We start from the raw sequence: 20,674 nt of genomic DNA, 5'->3' as shown, positions 1-20,674 counted from the left end.
GTTCACCCTAGATCCGATGATCTAATCTTCTGGACAAGCCTACCATATGGTATCTTGTCAACATGGTCTTGTTAAAGTCCATGTTGTTAACATCTACCGCACCGCACTTATCAATCTACTTGGGCACTTCTTCGAAAAACTCTTATTAAATATTGTGAAACACGATTTCTCAAACACAAAGCAATGCTGACTATCCCTAATCATTCTTTGCCTTTCCAAATACATGTAGATCCTTTCTCTCAGAATCCCTTCCAATAACTTCCCCACCAAAAACTGATGTTAGTTCCCAGGTTTTTCTTTGCAGCCTTTTTAAAATATGAGTTTTAGGACAACTTGACCTCCGTAATGTGGACTCTCTTCAAGACATCACTGTTAACTTCCCGGAGTTCCCTAGAATCCACATCTCTCTCCACATTAAATACATTCAATAAATATTCATTTAGGACAACCATTTCCTATGGCTGCAAACATAGTCAACCTCGCTGATCTTTAAGGGTCCCTATTTCTCTCTCTAGTCCTCTTTTGGATTTAATATACCTGCAGAAACTCATTGTAATCTCTTTTACCTTATCTGTCAAAGCTAACTCATGTCCCCTTCTTGCCCCCTTGATTTCCCACAAGTGCATTCCTATACCCGACAATACCAGCTCGCCTACATCAGACGTACAGCTCACTTTTCATGACAAGAGCTTCAATATCTCTTGTCATCCTGGGTTCCCAACTCCCACCAGCCTTACTCTTCACTAACAGGAAGATGCTGGCCCAGACTCTCATTATCACACATTTAAAAGCCTCCCATTTGCCAATCCTTTACCTGCAGTCTCCCCAATCAACTTTTGCAAATTCCGTCTAAACCCATAAATATTGATCTTGTAATGTAGGACTTGTGGATCGGTCCGATCTTTTCTCACAAGTATTTTAAAACAAATAGAATTATGGTCACTGGTCCCAGGGTGCTTGCCCAGTTCAATCATCTCTCTTGCCCTATTTCTCAAGAGAAGGTTGAGCTTTGCTCCTTCTTTAGTAGGACCATCTACAATAGATGAAGAAATATTTTGAGAACAGACATAACAAATTCCACTTCATCCAAGCCCTCAGCACTACGACAATCCCAGTTGGTATTTGCGAAGTTAAAAAGAGCCAAACCCTTCTTTCTCACACAATGCAGCCAATCTTTCGAATGCGTTATATATAAATGACCGAGAAGTAAACTCAGATGGGCTGGCGAATAAGTTCGTTGCCGACACCACAATTGGAGGATTTGCAGACAGTGAGAAATGATGTCAGGAGATGTAGCGGGATATAGATTAGCTGCAAAAATGGGCGGAGAAATGGCAGGTGGAGTTATCCCAAGCAAGAGTGAGGAACTCGGGCAAGTGTGAGGGGTTGCAGTTTGGGTAGTTGAATGTAAGGAGAGAGTATACAGTTAATGGCAAGACGCTAACCGCATAGATGTGCAGAGGGATCTCAAGAGTCCATAGCTCAGTAAAGGTGGAAGCACAAGTAGATAAAGTGGTAAATAAGGCATATGGTGTGCTTGCTTTCATTGCTAGGGGCATTGAATACGAGTCAGAAAGTCATGATGTAGCTCTATAGGACTTCTGTTAGGCTACATTTGGAGTATTGCATGCAGTTCTGGTTGCCCCATTACAGAAAGACGTGGAGGCTTTGGAGAGGGTGCAGAACAGATTTACCGGAATGCTACCTGGAATAAAGGGTTTGAGCTACAGGGATGGTTTGGATAAACTTGGATTGTTTTCTCTCGAGCTTCGGAGGTTGAAGGGGATCTTGATGGAAGTATATACAATAGACAATAGACAATAGACAATAGGTGCAGGAGTAGGCCATTCAGCCCTTCGAGCCAGCACCGCCATTCAATGCGATCATGGCTGATCACTCAATCAGTACCCCGTTCCTGCCTTCTCCCCATACCCCCTCACTCCGCTATCCTCAAGAGCTCTATCCAGCTCTCTCTTGAAAGCATCCAACGAACTGGCCTCCACTGCCTTCTGAGGCAGAGAATTCCACACCTTCACCACCCTCTGACTGAAAGATTCTTCCTCATCTCCGTTCTAAATGGCCTACCCCTTATTCTCAAACTGTGGCCCCTTGTTCTGGACTCCCCTAACATTGGGAACATGTTATCTGCCTCTAATGTGTCCAATCCCCTAATTATCTTATATGTTTCAATAAGATCCCCCCTCATCCTTCTAAATTCCAGTGTATACAAGCCCATGAGAGGTGTAGATCGAGTAGATAATCAGAACCTTTTCCCCAGGGTGGAAGTGTCCAACATTAGAGGGCATAGCTATAAATTGAAAGGGGCAAGGTTTAATGGAGATGTACGGGCCATTTTTTATACAGAGAGTGGGTGGGGGCCTCGAACGCATTGCCAGGATGGTGGTTGAGGCAGATACAATAGTGGCGTTTAAGAGGCTTTTAAATAGGCACATGCAGGGAATGGATCATGTGCAGGCAGATTAAATCAGTTTAATTAGGCATCATGTTCTGCACGAACGTTGTAGGCCGAAAGACCCATACCTGTGCTGTAATGTTCTGTCTTCTGTGTATGCAACTGACAGAGAGCCTCATTCAGTGGGAATGTGGGCAAGCCTCCCCCATTTTTTAACTGTTCAAAACTGACATGAGGAACTTATTTTCTTATTCAATGACTAGTTAGGCACATAGAACAGTACAGCATTCAACAGTATATTCAATTAGTGTATTTATTTTCCTTCTCAAATGTAATCCATGGGATGTGTGATTCATGGGTCACTTGTTGAATGTACGATTTGGAGTACATTGACTGAGAGATGGCAAAACTAGATATAATGCTAATTTTCCCACAGAGAATTGAATTGATTTGAAGTAGGAGAAATTGCATGAATATAGAAAAAGAGTTAGTGTGGAGCTAACTACATTGCCATTGTAAAAGGCGGCACAAATTGAAATTCACTGGGCTGAATGCTCTCCTTCAGTGCTGTTCTTTTCTATAATTCTGTGAACAAAGTGAGATTTATTGAGATTGATCCTGTGGGTTTTTTTCCCCCCCTTCAACACCGCAGTGGTTAGGCATCGTGCCAGTGCTAATTTCATAAAATCAGTTCTGATTTCTGCCTTTAATTGTGATTTCTCAATTATTGGTATTGGTTTATTATTGTCACATGTACTGAGATACAGTGGAAAAAACTTTGGTTTGCTTGCTAACCAGTCAAATCACACCAAACAAGAGTCTGAAGAAGGGCCCTGACTTGAAATGTCTTCATTCCATTCCCTCCACAGATGCATCCTGACCTGCTGAATTCCTCCAGCACTTTGTGTTTTTCCATTGCTAATATATTCTATTAAAAGCAATGATCTTCATATCGACCCCAAGGAATTCCGCTGTCCACTTTCATCCAGATGGAAAAACAACTCTTCATTTGCACCAAAATCTTGAAAATTGAAGCTGACAGAATTTTAAAGTAAAACATACTTCCACTCTTTCATTATTGCACTCTGTTTCCTCTTACATGGCCATTTTTTTTGTCCAATGTGCTCACAACCCCTTTTGTTTCAATGCTTTCAGTCTCGAAGACAAGACCATTCTGTGGATTTGGATGGTGGAATTAGAAGTAACACTAGCAGGTTTGCAGGACACAAAGCTGGGTGGCAGTGTGAACTGCGAAGAGAATGTTAGGAGATTGTTGGGTAACATGGACAGATTGAGTGAGTGGGCAGATGCATGGCAGACGCAGTATAATGTAGATAAATGTGAGGTTATCCACTTTGGCGGCAAAAACAAGGAGGCAGATTATTATCTCAATGGTGTCAGATTAGGTAAAGGGGAAGTGCAACGAGATCTGGGAGTCCTTGTACACCAGTCACTGAAAATGGGCGTGCAGGTACAGTAGGCAGTGAAGAAAGCTAATGGCATGTTGGCCTTCATAACGAGAGGATTTGAGTATAGGAGTAAAGAGGTCCTTCTGCAGTTGTATAGGGCCCTGGTGAGACCACATCTGGAGTATTGTGTGCAGTTTTGGTCTCCTAATTTGAGGAAGGACATCCTTGCTATTGAGGCAGTGCAGCGTAGGTTCACGAGGTTTCATTGTACTCACTGGAGTTTAGAAGGATGAGAGGGGATCTTATAGAGACATATAAAATTATAAAAGGATTGGACAAGCTAGATGCAGGAAAAATGTTCCCAATATTAGGGGAGTCCAGAACCAGGGGCCACAGTCTAAGAATAAAGGGGAGGCCATTTAAAACTGAGGTGAGAAGAATTTTTTTCACCCAGAGTGTTTGTGGAATTCTCTGCCACAGAAGGCAGTGGAGGCCAATTCACTGGATGAATTTAAAAGAGAGTTAGATAGAGCTCTAGGGGCTAGTGGAATCAAGGGATATGGGGAAAAGGCAGGCACAGGTTACTGATTGTGGATGATCAGCCATAATCACAATGAGTGGTGGTGCTGGCTCGAAGGGCTGAAAGGCCTCGTCCTGCACCTATTTTCTATGTGGCCATCTCAAATGCCTTCTTCTTCCATTTCCTTTTTAGTCTCTGATTATTTCTCCTTGTGCAAGTTTTTTGTTCACAATCAGTGACTTCACAATGAAAACTGCACATTCATTTTATTATTTATCCAAATAGTCATGTTTGCTGAAACAGTATGTGGATAGACCAACCCAGGAAGGGAACTTACTGGACCTTGGTGACTTGGATAGATTAGGAGAGTGGGCAAATGCATGGCAGATGCAATATAATGTGAATAAATGTGAGGTTATCCACTTTGGCGGCAAGAACAGGAAAGCAGAGTATTACCTGAATGGTGGCCAATTAGGAAAAGGGGAGATGCAACGTGACCTTGGTGTCATGGTGCACCAGTCATTGAAAGCAAGTGTGCAGGTGCAGCAGGCAGTGAAGAAAGCGAATGGTATGTTAGCATTCATAGCAAGAGGATTTGAGTATAGGAGCAGGGAGGTTCTGCTGCAGTTGTACAGGGCCTTGGTGAGACCGCACCTGGAGTATTGTGTACAGTTTTGTTCTCCTAATCTGAGGAAAGACATTCTAGCCTTAGAGGGAGTACAGAGAAGGTTCACCAGATTGATCCCTGGGATGGCAGGACTTTCATATGAAGAAAGACTGGATAGACTGGGCTTATACTCGCTGGAATTTAGAAGACCGAGGGGGGATCTTATTGAAACATATAAAATTCTTAAGGGGTTAGAGAGGCGAGATGCGGGAAGATTGTTCCCGATGTTGGAGAAGTCCAGAACCAGGGGTCACAGCTTAAGGATAAGGGGGAAGTCTTTTAGGACCGAGATGAGAAAACATTTCTTCACACAGAGAGTGGTGGGTCTGTGGAATTCTCTGCCGCAGAAGGTAGTTGAGGCCAGTTCATTGGCTATATTTAAGAGGGAGTTAGATGTGGCCCTTACGGCTAAAGGGATCAGGGGGTATGGAGAGAAGGCAGGTACAGGTTACTGAGCTGGATGATCAGCCATGATCATATTGAATGGTGGTGCAGGCTCGAAGGGCCGAACGGCCTACTCCTGCACCTATTTTCTATGTTTCTATGTTTCTATGACCTTATGTTGGGAAATGAAGCTGGCCAGATGACTGGTGTTTCAGTGGAAGAGCATTTTGGGGATAGTAATCACAACCCATAACTTCTAAGACTGTTTTGAATAGGGAGAAGGCTGGACCTTGTGGAAAGGTACTAAATTGGAGTAAGGCACACTATATACTAATTTTGCAAAAATGGTTATTGACAATTCTAATGTTCCAGGCTTTCTAAGTGGGTTCGATTGATCTTTTGAGCATAGGGATGATGACACAATGCAATTAAAGCATGGGCTATAGTCAGATTCTTCATTCTGAAGAAGGGTTTCGACCTGAAACGTCATCTGTGCAAGTCCTCCAGCGATGCTACCTGACCTGCTGAGTTACTCCAGCATTTTGTGTTTTAGTCGGATTGTCATCATGTGTAGAGCACTTGGTTTAACATGTGTGACTTTTGCGCGCTGTGAGTGTTATAAGGAGCTTGTTTGTGAGATTATCCTAATTGGTTAACCCTGTTCAAATTTAATTCTGCAAAGGGGCCCAAGAGTTTCACTCACTTTAATAAAAATAACTTTGTCAATTTTCACAAAGATTGAATGAAATGTAATAAGTGTTACATTTAATTGCAAAATATAATTAGACAATAAATCAATCACCGTTAACTGCAGTCTTTGAGGAAGTTGGTTTTTAAACCCATGCATGGGAGGTTCAGTTCTAGCTGGGTACAAAGGTGTTTCATACTGTTGTTCAGATGCAGCGGAACGTTGCCCTCACAGAATGCTGTGTTGGTGGATGAGGGTGACTTGACTTCCCCCTTTGCTCTGCATCACCTACTCCACAGAGGCATCATATAACATGAGGGATCAATCACCGAGGAGGAGCCAGCGCTGCCCTCACAGCTGCGGCTTGCCTGCAGTCCGTTTGTCTTTTGTGTTTTTTGTTGTTTTTGTCTTAATTGTAGTTTAAATATGATGTAGTGTTTGCGATTGTGTGTTATGTTGGGGGGGGGCGTGAGAACTGTAAAAGTCTCTCTCCCGAACGGAGACCCGACCTTTGTTTTCTGTGTCGTGTCTCCATTCCCGCTGCGGCCTACCATCGGCCATGCTCCTGGAGCTGGCGGGCTCCGGCTGGGACCACCTGGGCTCTGGTTTGCAGAGCCCGCGGCCCGGATTCACCACCTGCGGCGCTGGCTGCCTTCGGATGCTGCGGGAGCGGCTGCGACTCGTCTCCGGAGGCTTCGGCGCGGGCCGCGTGGACGTCGGAAGCCCGCAAGCCCCTGAATGGGGGCCGACATCGGGAGCTCCGGCAGCGGCAGCGTCTTCGCCCGCCCCGAATCACAGGGCTTGGGTCGGCCCGCCGTGGACCTTTCACCGTCTGGCGCGGAGCTTCTATGTCGGGAGTCCCGACCGCCCTGACGTGGCAACTCCAACAGCCTGACCGCGGGAGAAGATGGCAGGGGAAGAGAAAAAGACATTCTGGCCTTCCATCACAGTGAGGAGGTGACTGGAGGAGACTCACTGTGATGGATGTTTCTTTTGTTTGGTGTTGGTTTATGATTGTATGTGTAATTGCATATTTTTATTGCTTATTTTTATTGGTCTTATTGTTGAACTGCGGGTAATTTTTCATTTCACTGCACATTTATGTGTATGTGACAAATAAATTGACTATTGACTATTACCTTTGTTTATTAGACAAGGACAATTGTGAGATTGTTTGTTTGTAAGAAATGAAGCCCTGCTTTAAATAGGTCTGGGTGGTGGGAACTGCTGTTACTGGATGTAGTTTTACAATATCTTGTCACGGTTTGGTGGGAAGCCTGCAATCACATAGCAACGAGGTCTGAGTGTTGCAACTAGTTTGGCTCAATTTTGGGCATATCATATCATATCATCATATATATACAGCCGGAAACAGGCCCATCGGCCCTCCAAGTCCGTGCCGCCCAGCGATCCCCGCACATTAACACTATCCTACACCCACTAGGGACAATTTTTACATTTACCCAGTCAATTAACCTACATACCTGTATGTCTTTGGAGTGTGGGAGGAAACCGAAGATCTCGGAGAAAACCCACGCAGGTCACGGGGAGAACGTACAAACTCCTTACAGTGCAGCACCCGTAGTCAGGATCGAACCTGAGTCTCCGGTGCTGCATTCGCTGTAAAGCAGCAACTCTACCGCTGCGCTACCGTGCCGCCTATCATCAGAGCTGCCTACTGTTCCTAACCCCCTTTCAATAACGCACCACCTCATCTGATTCATGAGCTAAAAATAAAAGGTTGCTCAGAACACAATTAATGTTTCAAACATAGGTGTACCAAATAGAGATCTATATCTTTTCTATTGGTTGGTTCTGATTTAGCAGTGATTATAATTATGTGTGAAAATAATTAACTGCTTTGAACTCCATTAATGAGACATAGCCACGTGGGGGTTAATTGCTCGTGCATGGACTCAAGAAACAAGGCAACTACATTCTGCTACTAATAATAAGCCAGAGATTTTAATTGGCTTCCTTACAGGAAGACTGTGGAATCTTTGGAGAGTGTGGAGAAGACGTTTACCAGAATGATGCCTGAATTACAGCATCTGAGGTCTGACAAACTGTTGAATAGTTTTTCTTTAGCATTGGAGGCTGAGAAGAGACCTGATAGAAGTATACATAATTATGAGAGGCCTAGAAAGGGTAGAAAGTCAAGAACCATTTTCCCAGAGTTGAAATGTCAAAGGCTAGAGGGAATAGGTTTAAGGTGAAAGAGGCAAAGTTTAAAGGAGATATGCGAGCCAAATTTTTAAACAGAGTGGTGAATGCCTAGAATGTGACCATCACTAGTGGTCATGGAGGCAGATATTGTAGTGGCATTTAAGAGGCTTTTAGATAGGCACATGGATATGCAGGGACAGGTGGGATATAGATCGTGTGCAGGCAGAGGTGATTAGTTTAACTTGGCATTATGCACGGATACTGTGGGCGTTAGGGCTTGTTCTAGTGCTGCACTGTTCTATGTTCAATGATGCACTTGTTGCACCTTGTGAAGATAACTGCATCTACTGAGCTGATGTTTTAACAAATTTACAGTGCAGCCTTCAGCTAAATCGTGTCTCTCCAGCAGACCAACTAGTGACTAAAAACTATCTAGTGCTCACTAATCCTATCTTTGGTTTTCGTAAAGGTCGGCCAGGAGGGAGGAAATTGTACTCACCATCGGAACCTTGAACCTTGCTTCATACCTCAGGACAAAGAGAACATCTTCCATACAATTTTCGCTTTCTTCACCAAGTCTGGCAGGAAAGTGTTGGTGAGTTTGGGCTATCAGCAATTGGAACCAAGGTGGGATATGAGCGCAGTGCAAGATAAGGTGCAGTTTGTAAATGTGTAATATCATAGAAGAATGGACCACCAGGTAAGCTATAAACTAAATATGTTGGGCCATTGTGTGGTCATAATGTTTATTCGCAAATGTAGAATAAAATGATTATGAAGTGTCAGAAGGCCATCAAAGCTATCTTTATTTTTTTGTCGCCAATCCTCACTGGAGGAGACTCACTGTGATGGATGTTTCTTTTTGTTTGGTGTTGGTTTATGATTGTGTGTTATTGCATATTTTTATTGCTTATTTTTATTAGTCTTATTGTTGGACTGTGGGTAACCTTTCATTTCACTGCACATTTACGTGTATGTGACAAATAAATTGACTATTGACTATTGTCACTGCTATAAACAGATCATATTTGAACATATTATATTCAGCCATTTATGAAAGTCCAGTTGCATCCTTGCTCGAGCATTATACCTAAAACCATGACTGGAAGGTTTCAAGTCCCACAGAACCAATGATAAGGTAGGTAGTAAAAGGAAGGAATATCATTGATGTCCAGCCATACGAGAAGATAACAGCACAATTGACAAAAGGCCTGATCAATGAGGTTCTTCATTAAAAAAAATGCCTTAAAAAAGGAAGAAAGATTAAGAAGAAAATAAAGGAAGAAAGATTAAGAAGAAAATTCTAGCGATTAGGACCATGACGGTTTAAAGCCAGTTCATAAAAAATGATGTGATTAAAATTCCCTGGCTCTCAGGGTGAGATTCAAACTCTGGATCAAATGTCCATAATTGCAGTTGGTTGTCTAATTGCATAAAGATACCCACTCAACATCCAGCTCTAAGTATTCCCACAGAGATATTTGCTACATTTGTTTCTCCTCATTCTCCAGAATTAGCAATGACATCTTCCTCAAAGGTTTGAAACTCAAATAAGGGAAAAAAAGTCATCAGTGTTTAGTCTAACAACCATGCCTTCTCGTGTTGACGGTATCTTCTTCCTTTGTAACCACTGATTTCAACATATTTACTAATATTTATGCATGCCGTCAGCAATTATATAAAGATCTCCTTTTGGTTCCCTTGGTTGGGCCTCCCCCTCTTTGTAGCATATTGTTTTTAAGCCTAAGAAAGCTATTTTGATTCCCTTTTGCAGGGTTAAGTCTCATTAATGGAGTTCAAAGCAGTTAATTATTTTCACACATAATTATAATCACTGCTAAATCAGAACCAACCAATAGAAATGATATAGAACTCTATTTAGCAGCTAAACTAAGCTCATAACAGCTCTTGTTCTCATATTTTTCAACTTTTCCTCTAACTTTACAATATTTGTTCTGATTCTGCTATTGTGTAGGGGAACTGGTTCGGATAGTGTGTAACTTGAGCAATCAGCAGGTTCCCATTTCCTTTCCTATTTTGCTCGTAGAGGTCATAGAATCATGCAGCACGGAAACAGGCACTTCGGCCCAACTTGCCAATGCCGACCAAGATGTCTCATCTCCACGTCCCACGTGCCCACATTTGGCCCATATCCCTCTAAACCTTTCCTATCCATGTACTTGTCTAAATGCCTTTTAAATGCTATCTGCCTAAATAGTATCTGCAGCTCGTTCCATAAACCCACCACTCTCTGTGTGAAAATGTTACTCCTCAGGTTCTCTACATTATATTATACACATCTATAAGATCATATCTATAAGGGTGGCACAGGGGAGCAGAGATAGAGTTGCTGTCTTACAGTGCCAGCGACCTGGGTTCTATCCTGGGTGCTGTCTGTACGAAGTTTGTACGTTCTCCCTGTGACCATGTGTTATTTTCTCTGGGTGCTCCGGTTTCGTCCCATATTCCTAAGATGTGCAGGTTTGTAGGTTAATTTGCCTCTATAAATTGCCCCTAGTGTGTAGGATGTAGAACTAGTGTACAGGTGATCAACAAGGATTCGGTAGACTGAAGAACCTATTTACACATTGTATCTCTAAATTAACTTAAACTAAACTCTCATCCTCCTGCACTCATCGGAATGAAGTCCTAGCCTGCCCAACCTCTCACTGTAGCTGAGGCCCTCGAATCCTCTCTGCATGGTAAATCTTCTCTGCACTCTTCCCAGCTTAACAACATCCTTCCTACAACAGGCTAGATCAACTGAATTTAATACTCCAAATGCAGCTTCACCAATGTCTTGTGCAACTGAAACATAACTTCTATTCTCATCCCTTCCCACTGAAACTACCCCTTCCCCAAGTACCTTCCCCTGTAACCGCAGGAGAAGCACCACCTGTCCCTCTACCTCCTCCCTCGACTCTGTCCAGAGACCCCGACAGTCCTTTCGGGTTAGCAGAGGTTGACTTGCACCTCTTCCAACCTCATCTACTGTATCCGCCGTTCCAGGTGTGGACCCCGATAATATCGGCAAGACCAAACGCAGACTGGACGATTGTTTCACTGAACACTTTCGCTCAGTCCGCCTTGGCCTATATGATCTTCCTGTTGCCAAACACTTTAACTCCCCTTCCCATTCCCATACTGACCTTTCTGTCCTGGGCCTTCGCCATTGTCAGAGTGAGGTCAAATGCAAATTGGAGGAACAGCAGCTTACAACCTAGCTGTTTGAATATTGATTTCTCTAACTTCAAGTAACCCTTGTATCCCCTCTCTCTCTGCCTCTCCCTCACCATAGTTGTCGTACCAGTTTCACTGTCATTCTGTTGAGTTTCACTGTCTGTATAAGTCGTTATCACCTAGCTCCACCTTTCCTTGATCATTGTTACTTTTTGCATATCTTACATTAATTTGTTCTATATCTCTCCATATAACTGTCTATACCTCTTGTTTCCCTTTCCCCTGACTCCCAGTCCGCAGAAAGGTCTTGACCCGAAACGTCACCTATTCCTTTTCTCCTGAGATGCTGCCTGAACTAGCTCTTTGTGTCTATCTTCTATACTCAATATCCAGACTCATGAAAGCCAATATACAGAAAATCTTCTTGGCCACCCTATCTATCTGATTTATTCACAAAATGCTGGAGTAACTCAGCAGGTCAGGCAGCATCTCAGGAGAGAAGGAATAGGTGACGTTTCGGGTCGAGTCCCTTCATCAGTCTGAAGAAGGGTCTCGACCCGAAACGTCGCCCATTCCTTCTCTCGTGAGATGCTGCCTGACCTGCTGAGTTACTCCAGCATTTTGTGAATAAATACCTTTGATTTGTACCAGCATCTGCAGTTATTTTCTTACACTATCTATCTGTGATGCCACTTTCAAGGAAGTTTGTTATCTGGGATCACTGTATCTCCTGCACTCTAAGGTCCCTCTGCTCTACAACTCCTGGGGCTCTGCCATTCACTGTGAAAGTACTACCCTGGTTTGACCTCCTAAAACGCCACACCTCGCACTTATCTATATTAAACTCCATATACCATTCCTCAACCCACTTGCTCACTGATCAAGATCCTGCTGTAATTTGTGACAACCATCTTCGCTATCTACGATACCACCCGCTTTAGTGTCATCTGCAAACTTACTAATCATGCCCTGTACATCCTCATCCAAATCATTGATCTAAACCACAAACAACAATGAGTTCTGCACCAACCCATGAGGCATCCCACTAGTCACAGGCCTCCAGTCTGAAACGCAACCTTTCATCATCACCATTAGGGCGATACGTTGGCACAACGGTAGAGTTGCTGCCTTCGTGACCCAGTGACCCAGTTTTAATCCTGACTACTGGTGCTTCCCTGTATGGAGTTTGTACGTGACCTGCGTAGGTTTTCTCCGGGATCTCCAGTTTCTTCCCATACGCCAAAGATGTACAGGATTGTGGGTTTATTTGCTTGGTATAGTTGAAAATTGTTTTTAGTGTGTGGTGTTGCTGGTGCCATTGTAGCTGGTGCTACTGGCTTTATGGACTCGGATTCAATTCTGACATTGGGTGCTCTTTGTGAGGAATTTCTCCTCCTGTTTGGGTAGTTTGACACTGTGTGTTCTGACTATTTTCTCCTGCATTGCAAAGATCCCAAAGACGTGCTACTAGATAAATTGAACATTGTAAATCACCATTTACTGCAAGTTAAATGGCTGCTCTTTGGAGAATAATCCGACCTTCTCTAATCTCACTGGACAGCTGAAACTTCTCACTCCTGATGGCATTCTAGTAACGTTTTCCATGCCTTGATGTCCATTCCAAAGTTGCTTCCCAGAAATAGAATTAAACGTAACTGAAATACTTTACTGATTTACATCGTAACAGAGAATGTTTCTGGCAGTGGAAATTTGATTTTCACACATCCCAGGAAATGTAGGATTACAGCCTTTTGATGTTTATTTTGTCAACCAATTCAATCCATTGAAATGTAAAGCATCTGTCTATCCTGGATTATGATATCAATTTACATTTATTGAGACCTAACATATTCGCACGGTTTTCAAAATCAATCTTTCTTCAGAAGATTTAATCTAAATTGGAGTCTGAAATTCCGTTGTGTAATTATAGATCTCATTTCATTCACGTCCTGAAGTTTCCTTGCTCTGCTCACGGTGTGAGTTCTTCCTAACCTGCAACGTGGACTTAAGGACCAGGCATGAAACCAAGTGATAATACTTTGCAATAATAATAATATATTCCTTTATTCGTCCCACACCGGGGAAATTTACAGTGTTACAGCAGCAAAGTGGATAGCAAGAGAGCAAGAGATCATTCATTATAAATAAAAGATACATAAATTGTCATCAGTTTTCTGTGCGTTCTTAGCTGCTATTTTTGACTCGTCTGCTGGGAGCAGTGCGGGTTGTGCAGTCTCTTGATTTTCCCTTGAAATACCCTTGATTTTCTAGTGTTTCAAGTAAGCAGACAAGACTTGTGCACTGTTTCTGGGTAGTACTGTGTGTTACAGGATTAGTTAGTTTACTGAATAATGGAAGTTTGCTAATTCCTTCAGGATTGCGATAGACCTGGCCGACCCTGCTCGATCATCAACTGTGAATTAAACTACATAGCAAAGGAAGATACCAGAAACATTGATGTACACTTGCTGCTGAATACGGAGATACTGAAAAAGGTGAGAGCAATTCAGACCATATTTTTCTTTCCATAGACACAAAGTGCAGAAACCAGCTCTTTGAGCCACTGAGTCAGCATCACCCATCAACCACCCATTTACACCAACCCTACATTAATTTCATTTTTATTCTCCCCACATTCTCATCAGTTTCCCCCTGGATTCTGCACTTGCAAAAATGTACAGTGACTGATTAACCTGCCAACTCGCATATCTTTGTGATATGGGAGAAACAGATGCATTAGGAGGAAACTCACACCAGGAGAATCTGCAAAATAAAGCTAGTCTTGACAAAATGGGCCAAATGGCCTCCACTTTTGCTGTAAAGATTCACTGTCACTATCAAGCACTCTTGATTTAATTACAGTATCGTATTTGTGTTGATAACATTCTCTCTGTTTCAACCCAATAGTTTATTTTAACGTGATACTCAGATATGTGACAAAAATCTAAAAGGAAAACATTTCCAATTTGAATTGTGCTTTCTGCCTCAGCAGCTTAAATGGACTGTGTTCTTGCAAAATGGGTTCAATTCATATCAACTGCTTTTATAGTGTTTCATTCTGGCTGGACTGGATGCCAAGTCAGGTGGTGAAGCCCAGGGATGCTGCTTACATGCTCCAAAGGAAATGTGCGGGGAACCTACTCAGAATATTTAAATTAACGACTAACTCCTGATCCTACCAATGTTACCAAAAATCAATACTAAACTTCCCAGAGAACAAATTCTACAACATTCTGACAAGTGGCACCTTTGAGGATTGGCCTAGTGAGATTTTACTTACCCACATAAGCAGGTATTTTTACAGATAGTGGATGTGATTGGATTGTTACAATCTGAGGAAGAAGGCCAGGTGTTGATCTGTGTTTAGTTTAGAGATACAGCGCGGAAACAGGCCCTTCGGCCCACTGAGTCTGCACCGACCAGCAAACCCCGCACATTAACACTATCTTGCACACACTAGGGACAATTGCAGTTATACCAAGCCAATTAACTTACAAACTTGTACGTCTTTTGCGTGTGGGAGGAAACCGAAGATCTCGGAGAAAACCCACGCGTTCATGGGGAGAACATACCACCTCCGTACAGACAGCAGCTATCATCGGGATTGAACCCGGGTCTCCTGTGCTGCAAGGGCTGTAAGGCAGCAACTCTACCACTGCACCACCATGCAGCCCTTTGTATTGACCGTCAGTGTAAAAGTCGCCATCGTTGTAATAATATCCATTTCTGTTTTGTGCCCTCTAGGACAGTGCCTCTGTTATTCAGTTTGTTACCAGAGCAAAAGGCATGGTCGCTGAAGGTAGAAGAACAGTGGAGATAGCAGGTGGACTTTCTGAAGATGCAACAGTGAGTAACACCTCACAGAGTTATCAAATCAAGGAAAATGTTTGCCATTCAGTCCATCATGTAACTGGTACTCAAAAAAGAGCCACTTAGCCTATTCCCATTTTGAGCACCAGTTCTGTTGCATCGGAAATCATGGGTCTTCAAAATACAACTCCAAGTAAACATAGAAACATAGAAAATAGGTGTAGGAGGAGGCCATTTGGCCCTTTGAGCCAGTACCGCCATTCATTGTGATCATGGCTGATCATCCACCATCAGTAACCCGTGCCTGCCTTCTCCCCATATCCCCTGATTCCACTAGCCCCTAGAGCTCTATCTAAAGGGCCTGTCCCACTTAGGCGATTTTTTTGGCGACTGCCGGCGACTGTCAAAGTCGTAGCAGATTGCCAAACTTTTCTTTTACCCAACGACAATGACCACGACAATGCCGAGTCAGGTCGAGATTACAGCGTCTTCTGAAACATCGCGAAAATTCCCACGCTGTCAATGCTTCTTCGGCGTCCTGGTTTTCGCTGAAATCACTGACAAGTCGGTAAGTACTTGAGAGTTTTGAACTATAACACCTTGTGTGGGTTACTTAAAAACCAAGCTTCACTGTAACAAGGAATAAACCGGATTTACTTCCAGTTTACTAATAGCTGTATTAAAAAAAAATTTTTTTAAAGTGGTTCAGTGGATTTTTGTGAAAAGTGTGTGGGCATTCTTTGAGAATGTAAGGGAGATGCATATTTGGTATCTGGGTTTGGAGCCCACTTTAAATGTAATGGCTGAGGCCAAAAACATTGCGAAAATTCCCACGCTTACCTGACCGTCAAACTGTCACCTCCAATCTACCTGTCAAATGTCCTGATGGTAAATAAATTCGTTAAACACAAGCATTTTATGGTATTTTGAAATTACTTTACTTATTTTAATATAATGTGCTTCTAAATGCATCTTAAGAGAACCTATCAAACCTGGGGACAGCATGCGACAGCGACTGCAATAAGCTACGATACCTGACGACAAGCCAGCTGTCGCTGAGAAATTTCAAACTGTTTGATTTCTCAGCGACGTGCTGGGATCCACTACGATCCACTACGATCTTTGGAAGACTCCTCACGATCATGCCCGCGACACCCTGGCGAACTGTCGGCGACAGCCTAGTCGCCAGCAGTCGCCTTAAAATCGCCTAAGTGGGACAGGCCCTTAACTCTCTTTTAAATTCATCCAGTGAATTGGCCTCCACTGCCTTCTGTGGCAGAGAATTCCACAAATTCACAACTCTCTGGGTGAAAAAGTTTCTTCTCATCTCGGTTTTAAGTTTCTATTTCTACCACCCTTTCAGGCAAAGAGTTTCAGACCTCATCTACCCTCCATTTATATATCTGCCCTTTAATTGTTCTAGAGTTTGTCTCCTGGTTTTTAGCCCTTTAGTAAGAAAGGTGAGTTCTTCATACCTAGACCCCTCACAATTATACACAAGTCAGTATTTCCTTTTGCTCTTTTTTTGTATAGGAAGCCAGCAGAATTTTCATAATTCCTTATTTGCATCTGACCAGTCTGTTCCTGCTCCTGTCACAGCACCTGAAGTCTGAAATGAGGTCCGCTGTGACCGATCACAGTTCAAAACCTTGATTAATGCATAGCCAGTGACATCTTCATGCTCCATTGCTTCTTTTGGTTCAGCTCATTGGGATTGCTCCTGCACCATTCCGATTCAATTTCACAAATCATAGCCAAATTCATTTGCAATGGTTCCACTTCCCAGTCCCAGACAATTACCACTATAATCTCCCATTTATTCACAAAATGCTGGAGTAACTCAGCAGGTCAGGCAGCATCTCAGGAGAGAAGGAATGGGCGAAGTTTCGATTCGAGACCCTTCTTCAGACTGATGTCAGGGGGGCGGGACAAAGGAAGGATATAGTCTGGGACTATAATCTCCCAGACATTCAGGCTTGATAGTCACTGATTTCCCATCCCCAAAAGGTAGGATTAAGTTAGTGAGAATACAGGAGAGTAACAAAGTACAGGTTGAACACCAATTTTCCGGCACCCTCGGTTCCAGAGCTTTTACGGATCATCCATTTTTCTGGGCCAACAATGGTCACGTGATAATGAGTAGGAAGGAACTGCAGATGTTGGTTTATACCGAAGATAGACACAAAATGCCGTAGTAATTCAGCGGGACAGGCAGCAACTCTGGATGGAAGGAATTTCTTCGATCCAGAGATGCTGCCTGTCCCGCTGAGTTACTCCGGCATTTTGTGTCTACCTTCACGTGATAATGTCACGACAACACACCCCTGGCCTGCTAATCACCCGCCTCCCATGTCTTTAAAGCACCACAGAGTGCCATAAACCTAAGTAAAACAAATATGAAATGTAAACTGAATGTGAATGGGATGACCTGCCAACTCATCCCCAGCTCCCATCGTCTCCACGGCCGTTTAGAGCCCTGGTTTCCGACCCCACTCCCAACTCGCTAAGTGCACCAGCGAGCCCTTCTTTACCCACCGCATGGTCCGGTGACATGGCTGTTGTTGTGGCTCACGTTGTAGCCCCGTGGGGACAGCAATTTCTTCAGGCCGCCCCCGCCTTACCCACCCCCTCCACCACCACTTCTGCGACTCCTCCTTCTCCCCTGAAGTCGACGACATTCTCAACCTTGGAAGCGACAGCGGGGAGGGAGCTCCGCGGTGACCAAGCCCGTGCTGCTGGCGGTGAGCCGCAACAACAGCCATGTGAACCGGTGAAGAAGGGCTCGCTGATGCAGACCAGCAGCATCGGTGCCTACTTTTAAAGTGAAACGACATAAAGTGCTGGAGTAACTCAGCCCACTGAATCAGTCTGAGAAAGGAACCTGATGTCATGTATCCATGTTCTCCAGAGATCCTGACCCGCGGAATTACTCCAGCACTTTGTGTTATCTGGTGGGTGAAGAAGGGCTCACTGGTACACCTTGCGAATTGGTAGTGAGATTGGAGGCCAGGACTGTAAATGGCTGGGGATGTTATGAGCATGGATGGGTCGGCAGGTCCGGTCACTATATCTGACATCTGTTCTAAGGGGGTCGTTAAAATGAGGGTTTATTGTATTGCCCTTGCGAAACAGTTAGGAGGAAGATTGAGAGCACAGTTGATCCTTTCACGACGGAGGAACTCAACCAGAAAGACCGCTCGCCACTCACAATGCCATCTTTGGCTGCTCAGGGAATTTCATCCAAGCTCTCGGACTTTTGTCTGGATTATAGGGGTGGGTGGGCCATGAATTGTCGGAAAATTGGTCTTCAACCTGTAGCATTATAGGATTAATGTGGGATTAGTGTAAAAAGGTGGTGAGCACTCCCTCAAAGCTGGACAAGTTATCAGTTTCAGCTTAGCATGGCACAGGGAAGCCTAAAGACTTGAAGTTCACTGTCATGATATGATTTTCACAGATAGCATTAATGTGACCCACAGTGCTGTTGTATTACCAAAAAGTATAGAGGGTTTCTGAAAGTCTCCGCTGCCTGATTACATTGAAATACTTGGTTAAAAAGCTACAGATACTTGGTTAAAAATAGAGTCATAGAGTCATAGAGTCCTACAGCACAGAAAGAGGCCCTTCGGCCCATCGTGTCCGCGCCACCCGTTACCAAACACAGTCTAATTTTAATCCCATTTTCCCGCATTTGGACCGTAGCCCTGAATGTTGTAGCATTTCAAGTGCCCATCCAAATGCCTCTTAAACGTTGTGAGTGTTCCCGCCTCCACCACCACCCCAGGCAGTGAGTTCCAGACTCCAACCACCCTCTGGGTGAAAAAGTTCTTTCTCACATCCCCCCGAAACCTCCCTTCCCTTACCCTGTATCTATGTCCCCTCGTTGTTGAACCTTCCACCAGTGGAAGAAGTTCCCCGCCATCTACCTTATCCATGCCCTTCATGATCTTGTACATCTCGATCATGTCCCCTCTCAGCCTTCTCTGCTCCAGGGAAAACAACCCCAGTCTGCTCAGTCTGGGGTTACAATACTTGGTTAAAAAGCATTTGGTTGTATCCTTGAATTGCTATCAAACTTGGTTTGTCTTCATTTGCATGGTGTAACATTGTGACTGAAATGCAGTTTGGTTCAGCTTACTTCTTTTCCTTCCCATGGGATGATCTGACTTTAAAAATCCAATAACAGAACAATCATCTGCAGGAGTCTGAGAATGCCAGGCCTGCTAGAACTGGCAACAGGTTAGAGGTGCAGGGGTAGAGAAGAAGAGGATGTAAATGTGATAGGTTATGGACTGAGTCAATATCAAAAACAGAGGTTTGTCCTTACAGTTCAATAATATTGACCACAGATCTACGGAAATATGAAAAATATTCGAAGCATTTGTAAACCACATATATTATGAAAGCTCACTCAGAACTGAGTCCAGATGCTTAAATGTCACTTAGTTCCCCCCTTGCAGAACTTAAAGCAAAATTTGACTACTATTTCTCAGTACGATTTAAGACCTTTGTGAGGAATTCATAAAGCTGTTTCGATAACCTCTGACACAACACGCTGGTATGTTATGTTACACAGGATGGGGAATTTAAGCAATGTGGAGAGGCTGGAGAAGCTAGCACTGTTCTCCTTGCAATAGAGAGAGTAAAGGGGAGAATTAACAGCACTGTTCATAATCAATAAAATTTTTGAATAAGGAACACTTCAGAGTGCAATATGATTGATGTGTAAATGACACAGATATAAGTTGATTGACAAAACAAGTGAACTAATACGAACACGTAGTTATTTTTTAAGGTGAGCTGAGGTCTGACATTTCCCATTTGAAGTTATAATAAAGCTGCCTCAACCATCCTTTCAGCAAAGGATCACGAAAGCACCTTTAATATAACTTCAAATGGCAATTGGTTACATAGTTGAAGATGTGCGTTGCAGAGTTATCGGGATAAAGGAGGAGAGCTCTACCAGAAAGCTGGGGTTGACATGATAGCTCAAGTGGCTGAATAAGAAACTCAAAATGCCCGGAGTAAAGCATGGAAGGTTAGGAGCAGGGCACAGGGGCCAGTGGCCTTTTGAGTCTGCTCCACCTTTCAATATGATCATGCATCCTCATCCAGGTTCAGTGCCCAGCTGCTGCTCCTTTCCCATATTCCTTGATCTCTTTGCCCAAAAGGCAAAATCTAATTCCTTCTTGCAACAAAGTCATCACCTCTTGCGGGTGGTAGAGAATTCCACAAGTTCCTCTCTGGGTGAAGAAACTTCGCATTCCCACCTGGCTCACTCCTTATCCTTACAATGCAGCCACTGGTGCTGAATTCCTCAGACATCAAAACCATCTTTCTGCATCTAGTCTGTCCAGAGCCAAATATAAGCTGCTGATGGAACTTAGCGGGTTAAGCAGCATTTGTGGATGGGAAGGAACTGTTGGCTTTTTGTGTC

At 43.5% G+C, this 20,674-nt stretch overlaps 1 protein-coding gene across 1 annotated transcript in view; it reads left to right on the top strand.

The window, feature by feature from the left end:
- Window positions 1–20,674, top strand: part of itga9 (integrin, alpha 9) — a 265,189-nt gene that overhangs the window by 224,948 nt on the left and 19,567 nt on the right. Inside the window, exons 24-26 of the mRNA XM_078397893.1 lie at window positions 8,717–8,842; window positions 13,803–13,922; window positions 15,172–15,273. Coding sequence (XP_078254019.1) covers window positions 8,717–8,842; window positions 13,803–13,922; window positions 15,172–15,273 — 348 coding nt within the window. The remainder of the gene's footprint in view (window positions 1–8,716; window positions 8,843–13,802; window positions 13,923–15,171; window positions 15,274–20,674) is intronic.

The sequence above is a fragment of the Rhinoraja longicauda genome, chromosome 4, assembly GCF_053455715.1.
Source record: "Rhinoraja longicauda isolate Sanriku21f chromosome 4, sRhiLon1.1, whole genome shotgun sequence".
Classification (NCBI taxonomy): Eukaryota; Metazoa; Chordata; class Chondrichthyes; order Rajiformes; family Arhynchobatidae; genus Rhinoraja; species Rhinoraja longicauda.
This window is presented reverse-complemented; position numbering and strand designations above follow the sequence as displayed.